This window comes from Crinia signifera, chromosome 5 (genome assembly GCF_055691185.1).
Source record: "Crinia signifera chromosome 5, ASM5569118v1, whole genome shotgun sequence".
Lineage (NCBI taxonomy): Eukaryota > Metazoa > Chordata > Amphibia > Anura > Myobatrachidae > Crinia > Crinia signifera.
The window spans coordinates 142,624,790-142,646,015 of record NC_139221.1 but is presented as its reverse complement, the minus strand read 5'-3'; the positions used below and the strand labels follow the sequence as shown (position 1 = coordinate 142,646,015).

Below are 21,226 nucleotides of genomic sequence, written 5' to 3'. Positions count from 1 at the left end.
TACAGTAGGATTTGTTCTCAGTTATTTTCAGGTCAGTTTAGCTCTGCAAAGCTCAGGATTTTTTTGTCTATTGTAAAGAACATCTTATGAGACTCATCATTTCACAGTTAGGTAACATATGAATAAAATATTTGTTTATTCTGAGTACAATTATTTAGATTCTAGTTACCATTCATTGAATACACTTTATGAAATGAAAATGAACAACTGGTTTGCTGCTATGGTTGTCATCAAAGTTTCTTCAAACTAAATCATGGAACAGATATAACAGATATAAATTGTGGTTCATTATATACATACATACATACAGTATAATATAGTACATACATTAATAAAAAAATATATTACACAGCTTGCCCTAAACACATTAACAATGCTGTACTAATGTCTAAAATACTATACTAATATGCTTGTAGCTGTCATGATCTGGGAGTTTGAGGACCCAGTTGTGACCTTGAACGTCCGGTGGCAGATATTGGAGGAACACGTATAATGATAAAGTAACACTATTAATAACCAAGTTCAAGGATATACGGCAAATGCAAAAAATAGAATAATGACACTGCTACCAGGAATATGCAAGGACTGGACTGGAATGAGGATTCAAAATAAGTATTAATGGCAATAATCTAAAGTTTATCAGAAATAAGCATGAAACAGATAATCTCACCAGGGTTACTGGACCGGATCTGGCAGAGGATAGTAGCACAGGAGAATGCAGGCTGCGGTAACTGGAGAGGCAGGCTAATGACACAAATAATGCAGGCTGTGACAATAGCAGATGCAGGCTTGGACCACAGAAGAATGCAGGCTGTGGTAACAGGAGAGGCAGGCTAATGACACAGAAGAATGCAGGCTGTGACAATAGCAGACTCGGGGGGAGATTCTCTAAAGGAATAATGCGGTAAAAACCCAGTTATTGGGGATTTTACAGCATTGTGGGATTCTCTAGACCTCCACCCCCCCCCCCTCCTGCTGGGTTTCTGCGATGGGGGGGCATTGCCAGAAAAAGCTGGTGATGCCCCATAGAAGTAGGGCTTCTACCGTGACCCACCGGACCTGTGACCTCCTCTTCCCTGCACTGTAATCCTCTTCCGGGTGCAGGAAGGAGGAGAGGCCGCCAGGCAGCAGCAGCATCCAGGCCGGGTAAGAGAGGGAGGGAGGGGGGAGATGCCAGGACCCACTGCACATTGCTGGCCAGATCGCAAAGGACAGCTCTTAACACAAGAACTGTCCTTTGCCATAATTATCGCATATGTTACAGCATATGCGATAATTATCTCTGTGGTAGCCGGCGATCTGCGGTGGACCGGGGACGCAGATGTTACAGCATCCCGCCCTCAGGCTTTAGCACAGAGGACTTTACCAGACACACTGGACAAGGTGGAATGGCTGAAGCAATGCTGGTTTGTAGGGAGAACGGAACAGCAGGCTGTAGCATGGAATATCTCTTCAGGCTGTAGCTCATAAGACTTTGAGCCAGATGTACTAAGCTTGAAAAGTGAAAAAATGGAGAGTGATAAACCACCAGTCAATCAGATCCTACCTGCCATGTCACAGGCTGTGTTTGAAAAATGACAGGTAGGGACTGATTGGTTGTTGGTTTCTCACTCTCCATTTTATCACTTTTCATTGCTTAGTACATCTCGCTGTCAATCAGACACACTGGATCAGATGGAATGGATGAATCAATGCTGGTTTGTACGGAGACTGGAACAGCAGGCTGTAGCATGGAATATCTCTTCAGTCTGTAGCATGGAATCAGGGCCGGCAAAAGAAATCTTGGAGCCCGGTACAGTGATATCTCCGGGGCCCCCCATACTAGTCAGTTTCCACGCACTCTCATGCAGTGTACATAGAACAATGCCCACATTATTGCCCACATTATTGCCGCTTACTTACAATCCCCACAGTATTACCCATAATGAGCATAAAAACAGTAAACTAACTCCAATTGGAACCCACTTACCCCCCTACCCCGGGTCACAGTTACTCTCCCCATTGTACACAGTCAATCTCCCCCATGGAACATTTAAACCTCCTTCCACATATTACACAAACCCCCCCCCCCCCCCAATAGCACAGTTTTGTTTCACCAAGACTCACACTTTTAGTGTAACTTCTCATTCTTGAGCTGCTGCTGTCCATGCCAGGAACTGCTTAGGGTGGGGGGGGGGGTACAGAACAGAAGTAGAGGAAAAAGTGCATCTGCAGCTCCTCCAAGCCTGGGACTTACAGGTCGTGAAGGAGGCGCTTTAGAATAGTATCTGAATCGGCACTGCACTGTGCTTGGAGCTTGCCTGTCATATAGTATGACAGGAGCAGCAAGCGGCAGAGCCAGACATGGAATATCTCTGCAGGCTGTAGCTCAGAAGACTTCAGCAGACACACTGGACCGGATGGAACATATGAATCAATGCTGGTTTGCAGTGAGCCAGGAATAGCAGACTGTAGCATAGAATATTTATATAGGCTATAGCATGGAATATCTCTGCAGGCTGTAGCGTGGAATATTTCTGCAGGCTGTAGACCTCAGCAGGATAACTTGCAGGTACAAAAGGAATGAGTACACATAGCAACAGAGCAGAAAAGCGGCATTGCTCAAAGCACCTGCTGTATGTCTGAGCATGATACTTTAACCCCTTGCCTTGAGCAGATTAGCTGCAGGGTAATTGGAACACAGATCAGACCTGGGTCAGAGACATTTATAATGACCTGGGTATTTGAAGGGTTAATGCATTTTTACTCAACCCGGGTCACCCATGTGAAAACCAGTGTGATGTCATTTTTAAAGTATTTCATTGGTCTCTGAGGTCTGAACAAAGGAGAGGCTGATATCTATAAAAAGGAAGGGGATGGGGAATGCTTGCAGTACAGCAAATCTCAGCACTGATCCGCAGCAACTCCATGATTTCTTCATCACTCCAGTTTGACATGGCTGTACAGTGCAGTATAGTAGGTAGAAAGTACAGTGCAGTACAGTACACTTATTATTTATTATTATTATTATTTATTAACAGTTTCTTATATACATATTCCGCAGCGCTTTACAGAGTATAGTTGAACATTCACATCAGTCCCTGCCCAAGTGCCGCTTACAATCTATATTCCCTACCACATGTACACACACACAGACATTCTAGGGTTAATTTTGTTTGGAGCCAAGTAGCCTACCTGTATATTTTTGGATTGTGGGAGGAAACTGGAATACCCGGAGGAAACCCATGTAAGTAAGGTGAGAATATACAAACTCCGCACAGTGAGAGTGTTCAGTCTCTCACTAAGCAGCTTGGCAAATTCGAAACCTACAGCATAACCCTCCTTTACTTTTCAATAATCGATCTTGATATACGATGTCTGAAGAACGGTATTTATTATCCAGTAAAGGGATCATGTATATATATGCGATGATTGATTAGATGGTGCATATACAATGAATTGGAGAAGTTGCATATACAATGAATTGGGTAAAACTGTAAATAAAACATAAACATGCAATTACAATCTGCACATAGAAAAATGCAAGGTAAACATGCAGTACACATAACATTGTGCATACATCCTGACATTATGGGAAAAGGTATATGCTAGAGTGTAACTGGTATTGCTAACATACATAACTGCCTAAATGAGTTAGGGGTGACACAGTTTTGAGTGATAAACTCACCATCGAATGCTGTATCAGGCTGGACCATGTGAGCTGTGTCTGTCTGCATACATGTGAAACTTAATATGGCCCCTGATGATCCTCTTTGTCCCAGAATGCATTGCTAGCTAGCTAGCTACAGAAAGCTAAGGGAGACAAACTACCTAGCATACAGTAGCTCTGTACTGACCACAGGAAGGAGTGGATTATGCAAAACAGAGAAACAATAGAACACAACAGAAACTTATGCTGAAGGCATGACACTCCCCGTCTGGTATCACTGATACCATATATTAAACTCTAAGATGATAACAGTAAGAACAGTTCGGATACTGGTCTGAGATAGAACTTAGTCTCTCCTTGTTTACAGAGCTTGACCTCCACCTTACGGACTTTCCCATCCTTACTTGGGAATGTTTGGTGACGAGACTTAAAGGCCACTCGTTACGTTGTGCCTGACAGTCTCTGATGAGCACAATGTCACCTGGTTTTAAGTTGGGTTTGGCAACTTGCCATTTGCTTCTTGGTTGTAAGGTAGATAAGTACTGACTTTTCCACCCGTCCCAAAAGGTGTTTGCAAGGCTTTGAACTTGTCTCCATTGACGTTTAAATAAGTCTTTGGTGTTGAAATCTCCTGAAGGAGCATAAGCAGTCCCAGTCTTCTGAGTAAGAAGAGTGGCAGGGGTAAGTAGAAATGGGTCCTCTGGATCATTAGAAACTGAAGTCAAGGGTCTAGCATTGATGATAGCTGAGACTTCAGCCATGAAGGTAGTTAAACTCTCGTGGGTGAGTCTTGCAGTTCCTACTTGCAGAAAGATGGAATCAAGGATTCTGCGTATTATTCCTATCATCCTTTCCCATGCACCTCCCATATGAGAAGAATGAGGAGGGTTGAAAGTCCACATACAACCTTTCTCACTAAGGTATTTCTCCACTCCCTTTCTGTCGATGTTTGAGGGAATTTGTAATTCCTTGGCTGCTCCAACAAAGTTGGTGCCTCTGTCCGAACGGATGTGTTTTACAGGACCACGGATGGCCATGAAGCGTCTTAGTGCATTAATGAAGCTTGAAGTGTCCATTGATTCTATAACTTCAATGTGAACAGCTCTGATGCTCATACAGGTGAATACAACTGCCCAACGCTTGCTGTTTGCATTGGCTCCTCGAGTGTGTCGGGTAATGATGGTCCAAGGCCCAAATACATCAAGACCAACATTTGAAAAAGGAGGATCTGTACTAAGCCTGTCTGCTGGAAGATTAGCCATCTTCTGAGTTTGAGAAGTACCACGAAGTTTGCGACAAGTAATACATTTAAAGATTATGTTGCTTACACACCTTTTTGCCCCAGTAATCCAGAACCCTGCTGACCGTAGAGCTCCTTCTGTAAACAGTCGTCCCTGGTGTTTGACTTCATTGTGATAGTGTTGCACAATTAAAGAAGTAATGTGATGACTTCCAGGAATGATTAAAGGGTTTTTCTCATTTGATCCTAAGTTCGCTTCTTGAAGGCGACCTCCTACTCTCAATAAATCACTCTCGTCGAGAAACGGGTCTAGTTTCTTCAAGGTGCTGTCTCTTGGAATAGGATTTCCATTGGTAAGGTTGTGAATTTCTGTGGCATAGGTTTGATGCTGAACAATACGGATAATCAGGTTCTGAGATTGTTGTATTTCTTCTGGTGTGTAAGTACTTTGACAGTGATGCCAACCTTTACACTTAATCACATTTGTAGCTGTACTGTATTTAAATGAACGGGCTATGTGGGTTAGGCAGGTGATAGCCCTAACAAGTGATTTCCACGTTGAGAATCTTTGGAATCTTTGGGATCCAAGTTGACGATCTGAAACCATGGTATGGATTGTAGTTACTTGTGGACGTATTTCAACATCTGAGTCTGCGTCTACTAGTTCGAATTGGTCTCTTTGAGGATTGATCAAATCTGTCTGGTACAAGAATTCAGGTCCCGTGAGCCATGTGGTGTCTTTGAGGAGACTGGCTGGAACGGCTCTTGTGGCGTGATCTGCGGGGTTATGAGCAGTAGATACATAGTTCCACTGTTTTGGATTGGTAGATCTCCTGATCCTTAGCACACGGTTGCTGACATAAATATGGAAACGTCTGGTCTCGTTGTAAATGTACCCTAATACTACTTTGCTGTCAGTGTAGAATTCTGTTTCTGAGAGTTCGATAGGCAACTCTGATGAGATTAATTCAGCTACTTCTACGGCTAGTACTGCAGCACAAAGTTCTAGCCTGGGCACTGTGTGTTCTGGAAGAGGTGCTAGCTTTGCTTTGCCCATGACGAATCCAATGTTACATTGACTTTTATTGTCCATGGTTTTGAGATATGCAACAGCAGCAATTGCTTGAACTGAAGCATCTGAGAATACACACAGTCTCTGCTTTTGCACTTCTGTGGAAGGTACAGGTGCATATGGGCGTCTAATGTAAAAGTTGGTTAAGGCGGACAGAGAACTTTTCCACTCTTCCCACAATTCCCTTTTTCCTAGAGGCAGAGGGGCATCCCAGTCGGATGATTCACAGGTTAGGTCTCTGAGCAAGGCTTTACCTTGAATGGTGACAGGAGCTGCAAATCCTAAGGGGTCGTACAAGCTATTGACAGTAGATAAGACACCTCTGCGAGTGAAGGGCCTTTCTTCACTACTTACTTGGAAGGTAAAGGAGTCAGATTTCAAGTCCCATAAGAGTCCAAGGCTACGTTGGGCTGGTGGCGAATCAGTTCCTAAATCCAAATCCCTTAAGTCAGTAGTATGATCTTGTGTAGGGAAGGCTTCCATGACTTTTTTGCTGTTGGAGGCTATTTTGTGAAGTCTGAGATTGGAACAAGCAAGCATTTCCTGAGCTCTCTTGAGAATGCTGATTGCGGTCTCTTCTGTTGGCATAGATTTCAAACAGTCATCCACATAGAAATATTTTTCTACGAGCTGTCTAACATCAGAACCATACTCTAGTTCACCCTCTTGAGCTGAACGTCTGAGTCCGTAGATGGCAACTGCGGGTGAAGGGCTGTTACCAAAGATGTGTACCCTCATGCGGTATTCTACAATGTCCTTAGAGGGGTCGTTGTCTCTGAACCAAAAGAATCTTAGGAAATTCCTATCCTGTTCTCTCACAAGGAAACAATGAAACATTTGCTGAATGTCAGCTGTGAAGGCAATAGAGTCTTTTCGGAATCGTATGAGTACTGCAAGGAGTTTGTTGCTAAGGTCTGGTCCTGTCAGGAGCACATCATTTAAAGAGATACTTTCAAATTTAGCACTGGAGTCAAATACAACTCTGATCTGACCTGGTTTCTTTGGATGGTATACTCCAAACATTGGCAGGTACCAGCATTCATCTTTCTCTTTAAGAATAGGAGCTATCTCAGCGTGACAGTTTTCAAATATTTTGCTCATGAAAGAAAAGAAGTGATCTTTCATCTCTGGTTTTCTGTGAAGATTGCGTTTAAGTGAGGAGAAACGTTTGAGAGCTTGTTCTCTGTTGTTAGGTAGACGTTGTCTGGGTGTTCTAAACGGTAGAGGGGCAACCCAGCTGTTGGTATTGTCTTTAACTAGTCCTTCCTCCATTATTTCCAAGAATAGTTTGTCTTCTATGGACATTGCTACTTGGTCATCCCTTTTTGTTCTTTGGAAGACTGTGAATCCCAGATGATCTTGGTAGTTGTCACAGATTTGGTCGTCACTAAGAGAATCTATGGGAGTACAGTGTGGTAGTTCCTTAATGAGGAAGTGGTTGTGACATGGTTGAAACAGAGAAGGGCGTCCATTTTCTAAAGTGCAAGTAAGCATGGTATTGATAGAGGTTGGTTTATGCACACTCCCAAGGCATACCTCTCCTATTATGACCCATCCTAGGTCTAAACGTTGAGCATAAGGTGCATTGTGTGGACCATTAATCTGACTTCTGACTTTGTGGGCTCGTAGGAGATCTCTCCCGATGAGTAGAGATACCTGGGCTTGTGAGTCTAGTTCTGGTATCAGATGTGCTATACGTTTTAAATGTGAATGATGAAAGGCTGCATCTGGTGTAGGAATTTCAGACCTTTTCTCTGGGATATCATCGCACTCGGTGATTGGTGGTAAGGGAAGACGTATCTTACCATCTATGGATTCCACTATATAGCCAGTGGCTTTCCTTCCTGCTGCCTCAAAACTCCCTGCACAGGTTTTTAAGGAGTAAGGGGTGCTGGGGCCTCTGATGTTAAATGTCTCAAAGAAGTTTGATCTGGCTAGAGAACCATTACTTTGGTCATCTAGGATTGCATAAAGTTTGACAGCTTTATCTGGTTGGCCTTTGGGGTAGACTCTGACTAAACAGATTTTGGAGCAAGATCTGTTGCTAATGGCATCTTTGCAGACTTCGGTACATTGCGCAGTCATCTCTGGTGTTGCTGCATTAGTGTCTTTTTGCTCTGCATTGTGCTCCCCGCCATGCTCTGTGTCACTGTGGCTGTTTTGTAAAGCCCATGGGGGAGGCCCAGGGTGTAAAGCTGTGTTGTGACTTGTGCTGTGACATTCTGTGCAGTTAGGACTAACCTTGCAATCTTTGGCGAGGTGAGGTGAAGAAGAGCAGCATTTGTAGCAGATACCATTTTCTCTTAAGAAGGCCTTACGGTTCTCCAGGGACTTTTCTCTGAAGGCTCTGCATTTCAGGAGAGGGTGTGGTTTGTGATGCAGAGGGCACTGCTTGGCGGGATCTTTCTCCCTGGTCTCTTGGTGAGCAGAGCTGATAAACCTGTGGGAAGAATCTGAGTTATGAACGTTAGTCTTGTGAACTGTGACTGCAGTTTTGCGAGGGTTAGGTAGCGCAGGGGTAGTGCCTGTTAGGGTAAAGGCAAAACTAGGGTCATTCCTGGTCTTGGCTTGCTGACTTACAAAGTCCACAAAAACAGAGAATGGTGGAAATGGTACCTTGTTACGCTGTTTGAACTTTGAACCGTGGGTAATCCATTGTTCCTGTAGATTATAAGGTAGTTTTTGCACTATAGGGTTAATGCCTCTGGCGGTGTCTAGGAAGGCAAGTCCTGGCAAGTCTCCCTCACATTTGGCTACTTGGAGCTCCATTAGTAAGTCGCTTAACTCTCTAAGTCTCTGATAGCCTCTGTTAGGTAGCCTAGGAAAATCATCAATCCTTTTGAATAGTGCGTTTTCTATTACCTCTGGTGAACCATAGCACTCATTAAGTCTGTCCCAGATCATTTTAAGGCCATACTCAGGATGGTTAATATTAATCACTCTTATCCTTCTAGCATGTTCAACTGATTCATTCCCAAGCCATTTAATTAAGAGGTCTATCTCTTCACTATATGAAAGGCCTAAATCTTTGATTGCGTTTTGGAAAGAGGATCGCCATGCTCTGAAACTCTCAGGGTGATCATTGAACTTTGAGAGTCCTTTTGTGACCAGGTCACGGCGTGCAAGAAATCTGGCAAAGTCTAATGTATCTTGATTGGCTCTAGGTGCATTAGCATGGTGGGTAAGTGGTGTGTTATCATACCTGGTAGGAATGACTGGTTCCTGCTGGCTTGTATTTCCCCACCTTTGTGTGTAGGAGGTAGTGCCATGGTTGTAGTTTGCGGCTACAGGCTCTTGGCGTGAGGGTGAGTTGTCTCTCATGGATCCACTGTGATTGGAGTCCTCTTGCTTGCAGGTTTGCAGTCTGCTACTGACTTGTGGTGGCACTGCATAGTGTACTTGGCTTGTTTCATTTATGAAATCTGATTGCATATCTTGTACTGGTGGAGCGTTGCTGCTATTTGCGGACACTTGGCGCACGTATTCTGCTGCACGTTGCATTGAATTCTGTGATCCAAGTTCTGCATCAAGTATATTAATGGTTTCTCTTATGTTGACGCGTTCTGCAGACTCTAAGAACTCTGCTTCGGCCATAGCGGCGGCAGCTTCCCTCTCAGCAGCAAGCTTCTCACTAATTGCTTCTAAGCGTTTTTTCTCTACTTTCAACTGCATTTCTTGCTCAGCAAAGTTGGCCCGTACCTTTGCAGCTTCTGCTTTTGCACGTGCAAGGATGGCTGCATTGCTAACTGATGTTGATTTGGAGGAACCAGAGATGTAGGACCTTGTTTTGCATGAAGATTTTGTTTTATGAGACATAATGATGAGGTGTAAATGCTTGACTGCGTAGAGACTGCTGTATTGCCGTGTGCAGGTATCTGTTCCGACAGTGTAGCAGGGCTCTGTGAAGTCAGGTTCTTGGAACTGTTAAGCTGTTTGACTGTGCAGGGACTGCTGTATTGCCATGTGCAGATAGCTGTGCTGACAGTGTGAGGTTTCTGTGTAGTCGAATGGCGGTACTCCTATTGCTGAGTTGCCACTGTTAGTAGACTGTATAGAAAACTTGTGCTGTCATATGCAGATAGCTGTTGCTGGCAGTGTAACAGATCTGTAAGTCAGTACATGTGATCCACTTGCTGACAGACAATGCTGCTGACAAATTCAGGATGTATGTTTTAAGTTGCAGACAGCCTGATATTTTGCTGACAAATCAGTGTTCATGTGTCCAACTCGATGGTAGCATCGATGGCATCGATGGTTTGCTGATGAAGTCAGTGTGCATGTGTCCAAATGCTGATAGCATCGATGTTTTACTGTTCAGTCTCTCACTAAGCAGCTTGGCAAATTCGAAACCTACAGCATAACCCTCCTTTACTTTTCAATAATCGATCTTGATATACGATGTCTGAAGAACGGTATTTATTATCCAGTAAAGGGATCATGTATATATATGCGATGATTGATTAGATGGTGCATATACAATGAATTGGAGAAGTTGCATATACAATGAATTGGGTAAAACTGTAAATAAAACATAAACATGCAATTACAATCTGCACATAGAAAAATGCAAGGTAAACATGCAGTACACATAACATTGTGCATACATCCTGACATTATGGGAAAAGGTATATGCTAGAGTGTAACTGGTATTGCTAACATACATAACTGCCTAAATGAGTTAGGGGTGACACAGTTTTGAGTGATAAACTCACCATCGAATGCTGTATCAGGCTGGACCATGTGAGCTGTGTCTGTCTGCATACATGTGAAACTTAATATGGCCCCTGATGATCCTCTTTGTCCCAGAATGCATTGCTAGCTAGCTAGCTACAGAAAGCTAAGGGAGACAAACTACCTAGCATACAGTAGCTCTGTACTGACCACAGGAAGGAGTGGATTATGCAAAACAGAGAAACAATAGAACACAACAGAAACTTATGCTGAAGGCATGACAGAGAGTCATGGTGGGAAGTGAACCCATGCCCTCAGCACTGTGAGGCAGTAATGCTAACCATTACATCATCGGTATTTTAACTGTTATGCTTATACCTCCCAACATCCTCTCCAGGAGGGACACAATGTTCTGGTCCTGGACTTCCCTCTTTATTTATGATTACCATCATCTGGTGTGAAACACCTTTTTTTCATAAATTAACCTCTTCAACACAGATGCTGGTAATCATAAATTTAGGGGGAAGTCCAGGAACAGAGCATTGTGTCCTCACTGTCCTCACTGTGCAGTGCAGAAAAGTATTGCATTAATCAAGATTCTGCACCTGTGCAGTAGTTTGCCAGAGACTGGAGGATTACAGGTGTACAAATCAGCAGCGGTAAGCTCAGTCTGTCTACACTGGCAGGTATTCAATGCGGCCGGCGAGGAGGTTAAACAGCGAGGATTGCAGAAAACCTGCGATCCTCGCTGTTTAACCCCCGCGCCGGCCACTCGCTCTATTCAATGTTCTGGGGAAATCCTCACTGTCACAGGATGGCGAGGATTCCCCCAAACAGCGAGACCCACAACTAATGCAGCGATCCCGTTGTATTTAGCCGCTAGTCTCGCTGCTTCTGGAGCTGCATACGCCAATTTCCCCCTCGCTCAAAAAATGGAGCGAGGGGAAATTGGTGTACGAGGGGGTTACTATGAATACTGACAGGGTGAGTGGTGACAGCGAGCAGGAAGCTCTGCTCGCTGTCGCCGCTCGCCCACAGCATTGAATACCTGCCATTGAAGGAATGTCTGAATAATTGCAGTCTGGATGAAGCTGAACTGGGAATACTCAGAGACCAGCAACCGAAGGTCACATGCTGAGCAGTTTCCAGAGCACATATAACAAGACAGGTATACCAGATAACAAGTATCGTGACAATGGCAACAAGAGAAAAAAAAATCTTATAACAGGGGTGGCAAACCAATGAGCCCAAAAAAATGTTATGGTAAGACAAAGAGCCAATATAATGCAGAAATGTGCAAAGCTCCCAAAACGCCATGCCCCCTTTTTAAATGGTCTGTGGCCTAGCTGGCACATGGCCATGCCCCATATTTGCATCCTTGAAATGAAATTTGAAGAAACACGTCAAACCTCAGTTTTTTGTTAGGCTTGGGGTGAAATAAGCAAATGTAAAATGCACAATTTACGTAATCTTCCTAATACAAAAAAAACTTTATTTCCTTTTCACTTTGCTGTAAATTTGTATTAGTGGGACTTTTGACAATCCTGTTTAAAAAAAATGGTACTTGTGTATTATCATGGCGCCCATCGCATCACATACCACTAATTAAGGTATGCGTTGGGACCGGATTTGAGCCTTTCCCCGGGCTTGAGTATACAATTTTAATATCGCGTTGCATCGCATGCCATTATAATGGCATGCGATGCGATTATGCCCGATTTGGGCTTATTCCCATGTTAAATGCCCCCCCCCAGACCTGATTTTTAATTGTATACCCACCCTGATGGGTAATGACTATGTTAAATGCCCCCCCATTGTTAACGCCTCCCCACTATCAACGCCAACCCGAAGCGTGGTGAGCGCAGCGAGCCCGCGAGGGGCGGCGGTACGTATCCTCCGACCTTTTCATACCCTCACTATCCACGTCGGCGTGGAGTTGATTTTATATAGTGTGGCGAGCGCAGCGAGCCACCAAGCCCGGAGCGTGGCGAGCGGACGCGGAATATATGTGATGTCATCCGCGTCCCCTCGCGGGGTTTGCTGCGCTCGCATGCTCCTCCCGCGTCATGATGTCACATCAAGCATACAGTAAAATAACTTGCATACAGAGGAGGAAAGAGGCTTTTCCATGGGTGCGGGAACAGGAACACAGCTAAATAGCGTACTGTCAGAAGAGACATGCGGCAGTGCCACTTGTGCGAGAGCCACATTTTAAGAAAAGAACCACATGCGGCTCAAGAGCCACAAGTTGGCCACCCCTGTCTTAGAATAATGACAATACTGTATGAAAGCTGTTTGCATTTTCTTACACATGTTGTATACAAGAGAGGAGCAGTGTGATTCTTATAGGGTATATTGTTGAAGCACATTATTCACAACATACATGCGTGAGTGCCCTGTAGCCACATACCTTAGCTTGAACATGGAAAATTCAAACAACTATCAGCCTCTTTTGATTTGGTTACATTGTTACATACTGATAATATGTTGAATCTTAATACAATGAGGACCATATTCAGGTCCATTCGCAGTGGCCTGTTCATTCACATGGCACCAATGCTTTCTCTGTATGCATGCACTAGGTGTGTGTGGCAACAGAAAACAGATTGCCCGCCCCCAGTGCCCATGTCACCGGACAACTACAATAAGAACACCCAGCATTTTCATGGGAATGCCCATAAAACACTGGGTGTTCCCATGGGTGAGTACCCCACACTCCACCTCACACTCCCCCGCCCACTGGCCATACCCCCCCTTGCAGCCGGTGGGTAGGAGGCATGGGTCGGCTTAAAAGGGTATTGGGCGATGACGTGGGCACTGGGGGCAGGCAGCTGACATAACCGGATGGCAGCTGCCTGCCCACTTCCCTCAGAATGTGCACGCACATCTAAGGTTGCTCTATACAACATTAGATATGCGTGCATGCTCTGCATCATTCATTTTTTATGTAACACTTTCATTCACAGCCAGTGCGTGTGATCATGCTGCGAATGGGTGGCTGCCATGCCACCATTCGCAAGGCGGGGTTTGGTGGACTCAAATTCATATTAAAGGTACACTGACAACCCAACACTTACTGTATTTCACTCTTCACTACCCTTTCACTCTTCTTCATCTTAAATGTTTAGCAGTTTTTAATGGTACATGTTAAATTTATGAATAAAAGTTCATTTGTATTTTCTTTAGTGCACCGCACCCAAAAAAGTATTTCTATTTGTGCTATATGTTTATTTATTTGTCATGTGGTAGCAAAATATGTAAAATAATCCGTAGGGAATGTACCATAGCTGCACTATTCAAGACATGTAAACTGGGAGCTGCCTGTTGCAAGTTCCACCAGAAGTAGGGACATGCTGAATTCCTTGCAAGGAGCATCCCTCCAGCAATTGGTGAGGGAGCCCACTCGTAAGGACGCAATATTAGACTTAATACTTACAAATGGTGACAGAATATCTGACATAAATGTGGGTGAAAATCTGGGATCCAGTGACCATCAAGCAGTATGGTTCAAAATAAAGACAGAGACTGACTCATCGCACACAAAAACAAAGGTGTTAGATTTTAGGAAGGCTGATTTTGTAGAGATGGGAAACTCTGTAAGGGATTCTTTGGCAGAGTGGAGGAACTTGGAAGGAGTGCAGGATAAGTGGGAAAAATTAAAAAGTGCAATTCTAAAAGCAACAGAACTTTGGGCCTTATTTTGGTTCATTCTTTCTGACAAAATCCTTCTTAGATGGACAAAACCATGTGCACTGCAGGGGGGCAGATGTAACATGTGCAGAGAGAATTAGATTTGGGTGAGTAATTTTGTTTCTGTGCAGGGAAAATATTGACTGCTTTAGTTTTACACTGCAATATAGATCTCACTTTGAAGTAAAACCCCACCCAAATCTAATTCTCTCTGCACAAGTAACACCTGCCCCACCTGCAGTGCACATGGTTTTGCCCATCTAAGAAGGATTTTGTCAGAAAGAATGAATGAATAAGAGTTAGGAAAAACACAAGAAAAAGAAAGCCATTGTGGTTTGCAAAAGAAGTAGCAAGTATTGTGAAAGCAAAAAAGTTGGCCTTTAAGAAATTTAAGCAGACGCAGAAGAATGAGGACAAAGAGGTGTATCTGGTTAGACAGAAGGAGGCTAAGAAGGTAATCAGATGTGCAAAAGCACAGGCTGAAGAGAAAATGGCCCTGTCAGTGGGTAAAGGGGGGAAAACTTTTTTTAGGTATATAAGTGAAAGGAGAAAAAAAAAAGGTGGAATAATTAGACTGAAGACAGAGAGTGGAAGTTTTCTTGAGGGGGACAATGTAATAGCAGATAATATTAATATTTATTTCTGCTCAGTATTCACTGCTGAAAGAGAGGGGAAGGGGCCACAGTTAAGTTGCAAGTATAGTCAGAAAACTGAGGGAGAGACATGTACATTTACAGAGGAGAAAGTCCTCACAGAACTCTCAAAACTGAAAGTGGATAAATCAATGGGGCCAGATGGGATACATCCAAGGATACTAAAAGAGCTTAAAGGGGAGCTGGTAAAACCAATAACAGAATTATTCAACCAGTCCCTAGCTACTGGAGTAATCCCAGAGGACTGGAAAACAGCGAATGTAGTCCCACTGCACAAAAGTGGAAGCAAGGAAGAGGTAAGCAACTATCGACCAGTGAGCCTTACATCAGTAGTAGGGAAATTGATGGAAACACTCTTAAAACAGATTTGTAGAATATCTCAAAACCAGCAATTTACAGGATCCAAACCAGCATGGGTTTACTGGGGGAAGATCATGTCAAACAAATCTTATTGACTTTTTTGACTGGGTGACTAAAGTAATAGATCAAGGTGGGGCTGTAGATGTAGCTTATCTAGACTTTAGTAAAGCTTTTGACACTGTCCCACATCGCAGACTGTTAAATAAACTTGAAAGCTTGGGATTGGATTCTAAGATAGTTGAATGGATAAGAGCGTGATTGCAGGACAGAAAACAGAGAGTTGTAGTAAACGGAGTACAGTCAAAGGAGGGAAAGGTTACAAGTGGAGTACCCCAGGGATCTGTACTTGGACCGGTGCTTTTTAATATCTTTATTGGTGATATTGCAAATGGAATTGAGGGTAAAATGTGCCTTTTTGCAGATGACACAAAGGTATGCAACAGGGTAGACACACCAAGAGGGGTAAAACAAATGATTGAGGATCTAGGCAGATTAGAGAAATGGTCAAGAGAATGGCAACTACATTTTAATGCCAAAAAATGCAAAATCATGCACTTGGGTCTCAGAAATCAAAAGACTCAATATAGTATAAATGGCACTATAATGGAAACTACTGAGGAAGAGAGGGATATAGGTGTCACTATTTCAGGGGACTTAAAAGCAGTTAGGCAATGTAACAAAGCAATGAAGAAGGCAAGTCAGATGCTTGGTTGCATAGGGAGAGGTATCAGCAGTAGAAAGAAAGAAGTAATAATGCCACTGTATAGGTCATTGGTACAACCTCACCTAGAGTATTGTGTTCAGTTCTGGAGGCCATATCTCCAGAAGGATATAAATACATTAGAGACTGTACAAAGAAGAGCAACTAAAATGGTGCATGGCCTACATCACAAAACGTACCAGGAAAGACTAAAAGATCTTAATATGTATACTTTAGAGCAGAGAAGGGAAAGGGGGACATGATAGAAACTTTCAAATATATCAAGGGCTTTAACAAGGTACAGGTGGGAGACATTCTTCACAGGAAGAGGAGCAACAGAACACGAGGACATGCACTGAAACTAGAGGGAGGAAGATTCAGGGGAAATGTGAGGAAGAATTTGTTCACAGAAAGAGTAGTAGATAAGTGGAATAGCCTCCCAACAGAGGTGGTAGACGCAAATACAGTAGTACAATTTAAACATGCTTGGGATAAGCATATTGATATCCTTACAAAAAAATAAGGATCAAATATGGTTTGAGGTAACATGTTTAAAAAAAGGGGCAGACTAGATGGGCCAAGTGGTTCTTATCTGCCGTCAAATTCTATGTTTCTATAGTATAAATAAGATATTACTATTTTTTTTTATTTACTAGGCACACAAGCAAAATCAATGTAAGGAATCACTGGAGTTTATTTAAAAAAATGGGAGTATTGAAGATTGGATGTTGCTATGTGCAGCCAATCAACATCTACTCATTTATTAAGCAAATTCTAGAAGATGATAGAATCTGATTGGTTGCCCAAAGCAACATCCCATCTTCAATAGAACTCCCATCTTAGTAAAAAAATACCTCCATGTTTACTTAAATTATTAGTTATTGGAGTTCCAAAAATAATTTTCTAAATTATTTATTGTTGTTAATTGAATGGAGAAATCACTCAAAGTATAAATGCCGTCATGTGTTTATATATGAAGAAAATAATATGATTGTTACATTGGACTTTCTCAACCATCTACTGCTAAAATTCTTTTACCAGGTTGCTGTGACTTCTCAAAGCTTAGCCCACACATATGCACAATAACAGTAATAAAAAATACATAGAAAATAACAATGGATTTCAAGCATTTTGCAATGTAATTTTAATATTTTCCAGGTGTAATTATCTCCTCGATTCAATTTGTTACAATGGTAATGCTAGTACTGTACTTCAATTTTATAAACTTTTGTAGCATTTTAGTGTTAATAGCAATTAATAAAGTCACAGTAAGGGAATGTTGGGCTAGTTGTTGCAAAAATAAAAAAAGTTCATACAGATGGAGCGTGTCCCATCTTTGGCCGGCGCTCGCCAGATCTCTTGCGCTGGCGATAGAGACTGGGACGCGCGTGAGTTTCACACGCACGTGCGTCCCAGTTTCCTGTCGGCAGGGGGACATGAACCCTGTCCGTCTCCGCTTAAGGGAGACGGACAGGGTTAGGGGGGGTGGTGCGGCAAGGCGGTGGGGACCCGAGATGCGCGCGCATCCCCTCCGGCGGCTGGCGGGGGATGGTGGCTCGCAAATCTTCCGCCATTCCCTGCAAAGATGGGCCACGCTCCACCTGTATATCTCAAAAATCTTTCATCGCAATCAAACAGAAAAATGTGCAAACAAAACATTATTTCCTCTATATATTGAGTATAAGTCACATCCAATAATAATTAAACAACAACAAAAAACATGTTTTTCAAAACAGAAATAATTGTAACAATCTATCCCCAATGGGGGAACGTTATTATGGATGGGGTTGGGGCAAAATGATACAGCTCAAATAATTTATTCAAAATCTTAAGAAGTATTCATTAGAAAACTTAGAAAGCTCATCACAAAATAAAATTTTTGATTTATATAATATTTGGTATATAGGCCCTTATTCTGATCGGTGCGTACTTTCCTGATCTCTTACGGTGCGGTCCACACGCCACGCTGTGCGGTGGCGTACGGGCATCGTCCGTAGAAACGCCTACGTGTCCTCCGCATTCGGACGGACTCACTCTTTAAGAACAGGGCGTGTGTACGGACAACATACAAACCGTGCGTGTGCGGTGGACACGTACAGATTCTGCACGGTCTTCCCGCGTAAGCACGGTCTTACCGCGTTAAAACGGACGGGAAGCTGTCCGTACGCACCGATGCGGAGTCTTTACGCTAAATACCACACTTTTTTACTGAGTACACACAGCGATCACATGACCCACTTAGGCAATTAGGCTACCTCATTAAAAAGGGTTTGTTATCTATTTCAATCAATTAAATCCTAATCGATACTGAACCACATTCCTACTACATTCATTACACACATTAACCCTTACAGCATGTGACCCTAACATACATCTATATACACTATTTACATTTTGCTTATTTAAAAGATTGTAAACAAGTTACACATATACTTTTGCATGTTATAAAAAAACACGGACAACTTTGAACTGTAATTAACTATTTATTAAGATAACCAAAAACTTTTAAAAAAATTATTAAAAAAATAAATTAATTAGCCCCATCCAGGAGCCGGTCCAATTCGGCCATCATCTGGCGCATGTGGCCTCTCATTCGGAGGAGGGCCCCACGGAGACCCTCTTCTGCTTGGGCTGGCTCATCTGTGGACCAAATACAAATAGAAAAATTAATAATAATATTCATGCATACATTTAACATAGTCATACCTAAATTTTAAACATGCACCGTGACAGGTGTGTGTGTATATGTATGTATATATATATATATATATGGGTAAGTAAAACAAGACATTTTTTCCCTCAACACACTGAGCAATGCTAGTAACCAATCTAGAACACTACATGATAATAGAATTCAGAGATATTGGTTACATATACCTGCGCAGGTGTATGCTAAGCCCCCAAGCCGCATCAAGGCTTCTCTGTATATTGGGGGTCCCTAGCGCTATATCTAGGTGCAGGGTGCGGCACCCCAAAAAACCATCATAAGCTGGGAAGCCCAGCGCGGCATGCCAGTGATATACTAAGTGTTAATAATTAGTGATAGGAAGCCGAAGCTATATAAAAAGAGAGATAAATGAATGTAATTAAAATAGGATAGAAATAGTGTTAGTGAGGGAAAAGTGTTAATAGAATGTAAGGGCATGCCGCACTAAAGCCACCCCAGCCCATCCAGTCCAGGAGCACCGCACCCCACACCACCGTTACCCTAAATTGGGTCTACGATTAACCAGCAAGGAGCCACATGATAATGGCTCCTTACTTGATATATCCAAACTAAGAGCTACCTACCTTGGAGCAACCCCGGACTACTCCATGTGGCATATCAGGACCCACATCTCCTCCTAATATGGGCTCCCTTCTGCCTCTAACAACATACATACAGGTAGTGGTAGATGCTGGGCTTCCCAGCTTATGATGGTTTTTTGGGGTGCCGCACCCTGCACCTAGATATAGCGCTAGGGACCCCCAATATACAGAGAAGCCTTGATGCGGCTTGGGGGCTTAGCATACACCTGCGCAGGTATATGTAACCAATATCTCTGAATTCTATTATCATGTAGTGTTCTAGATTGGTTACTAGCATTGCTCAGTGTGTTGAGGGAAAAAATGTCTTGTTTTACTTACCCAGTATTTAACCCCTCCCTCATGCACCTGGGAAATGCTACTGAACTAATTGAGCATCTACCACTACCTGTATGTATATATATATATATATATATATATATATATATATATATATATATATATATATATATATATATATAGAGAGACACATATATAACTATATATATGACACATACACCTATACATACATGCATACATACTACATGGAAAGCCTGATTTTTGCCCTATACCCTTTACTCTGTAGAACACCTCACAGTCATACTGCTCCTTCTCAATCCAAACCCACCCATGACTAAGCTCTGAGAAGCAGGTCACGCGCTGCACCAATCACAATTCTGCTAACAAAGTTCAGTGTCTGTTATATGATGGAGCCTGGCAGGGGAGTTACACAACTCTCAGGAATGCTCAGTACATTTGTGCAATCAAGCATGGCTTGCCTGCTGATGGTCTGCTCCAGAAATCATTGTCATAATGCCAGTTAGGGGAAGCTGCAGCACTAACCCACTCCCATGCTCAAAATCATTACTAAGACCAAATCAACACACAATTATGGTGCAAAACATACATGCAGACCGCAGGGGGTGGTTAGCTAGAGGAGGGCCCAGGGCCACTGACCACTTGTTACTCCATTCTAAGCCACGCCTGTCCATACTCCATTTATGCCATACTTAATCTAGTTTGGAAAGATCAATCACCAGTAAACTCTACTCACCTATATGAGGCTACAGATTGTATGCTTGCAGCATGGACATGTAACCCTTAAATGAGCAAGTCATCCCTTTCTTCCAGGATACAGATTAACTACACAGGTTCAGTGGCACTTAAAATCGACATGAAAGCCATCCTCACAACCTGTGTCATTAATATGTGTCCAGGATGAAAGGGATGGTTTGGCCACCCTATCTAACCCCAAAGTGTGTCTGTTGCTATCCCGTTTGTTTTATCACTTTATAGTATAGTAAAAATCTATTGAATCACCAGTGCTACATAGCAAATAGTATATGCCAAAAGGATAAATTAATCCTTATGTATACATACCAATTCCGGCCGCCTGGACGACCTCACAGGCCTCCACCTCCTCCTCAGGGGCCTCCAATTGTCCCACCTCGTCCTCTGCTTGGGCGACCTCCTCCTCGGGTGGCAGCGCCTCCACAGCCCACCCCTCCTCATCCTCCACTTCTTGGGGCACCTCCTCCGGCCTCCCTTCCTGCAGAAGCTCCTCCAGGGCCACCTCTGCCTCCTCCTCCGCTTCTTCGGCCCCCTCCTCCGGCCTCCCTTCCTGAGGAAGGTCCTCCTGGCCCACCTCTGCCTCCTCCCAGGCCTGTCTTGCTCGATCACGTGCTGTGTATGGGGAAATTCAAAAAAGTGCCAATTAGTGGTAATTACTATTAAGCCTTATCAAGCTATAAATGCAAAGGTTATAAGTACAGATAATTGTACAGGCAAACAGCTCCTTAGTGGCCTTTACAGAACACAGCCTGTAACATGGCAGGTATGCTGTGACATTTGGGCCATTGTAAGCATCACAAGCATTAATCCTCCCCAATAACATATTGTATGACCA

General features: G+C 43.1%; 1 protein-coding gene and 1 long non-coding RNA gene across 2 annotated transcripts; both read right to left on the bottom strand.

Moving 5' to 3' along the window:
* Positions 1-3,356: 3,356 nt before the first annotated feature.
* Positions 3,357-4,052, bottom strand: LOC146080619 (uncharacterized). The gene is made up of 2 exons (XR_014474924.1): positions 3,668-4,052; positions 3,357-3,473 (listed from the first exon to the last, which is right to left on the bottom strand). It is a non-coding gene; the product is annotated as an uncharacterized LOC146080619 (long non-coding RNA).
* Positions 4,053-8,239: 4,187 nt separating this feature from the next.
* Positions 8,240-10,792, bottom strand: LOC146080618 (uncharacterized). The gene is made up of 2 exons (XM_083188090.1): positions 8,578-10,792; positions 8,240-8,401 (listed from the first exon to the last, which is right to left on the bottom strand). Exons 1-2 carry the CDS (start codon positions 9,775-9,777, stop codon positions 8,276-8,278), a joined length of 1,326 nt encoding a protein of 441 aa, XP_083044216.1. The 5' UTR covers positions 9,778-10,792; the 3' UTR covers positions 8,240-8,275.
* Between the last annotated feature and the right edge of the window lie 10,434 nt (positions 10,793-21,226).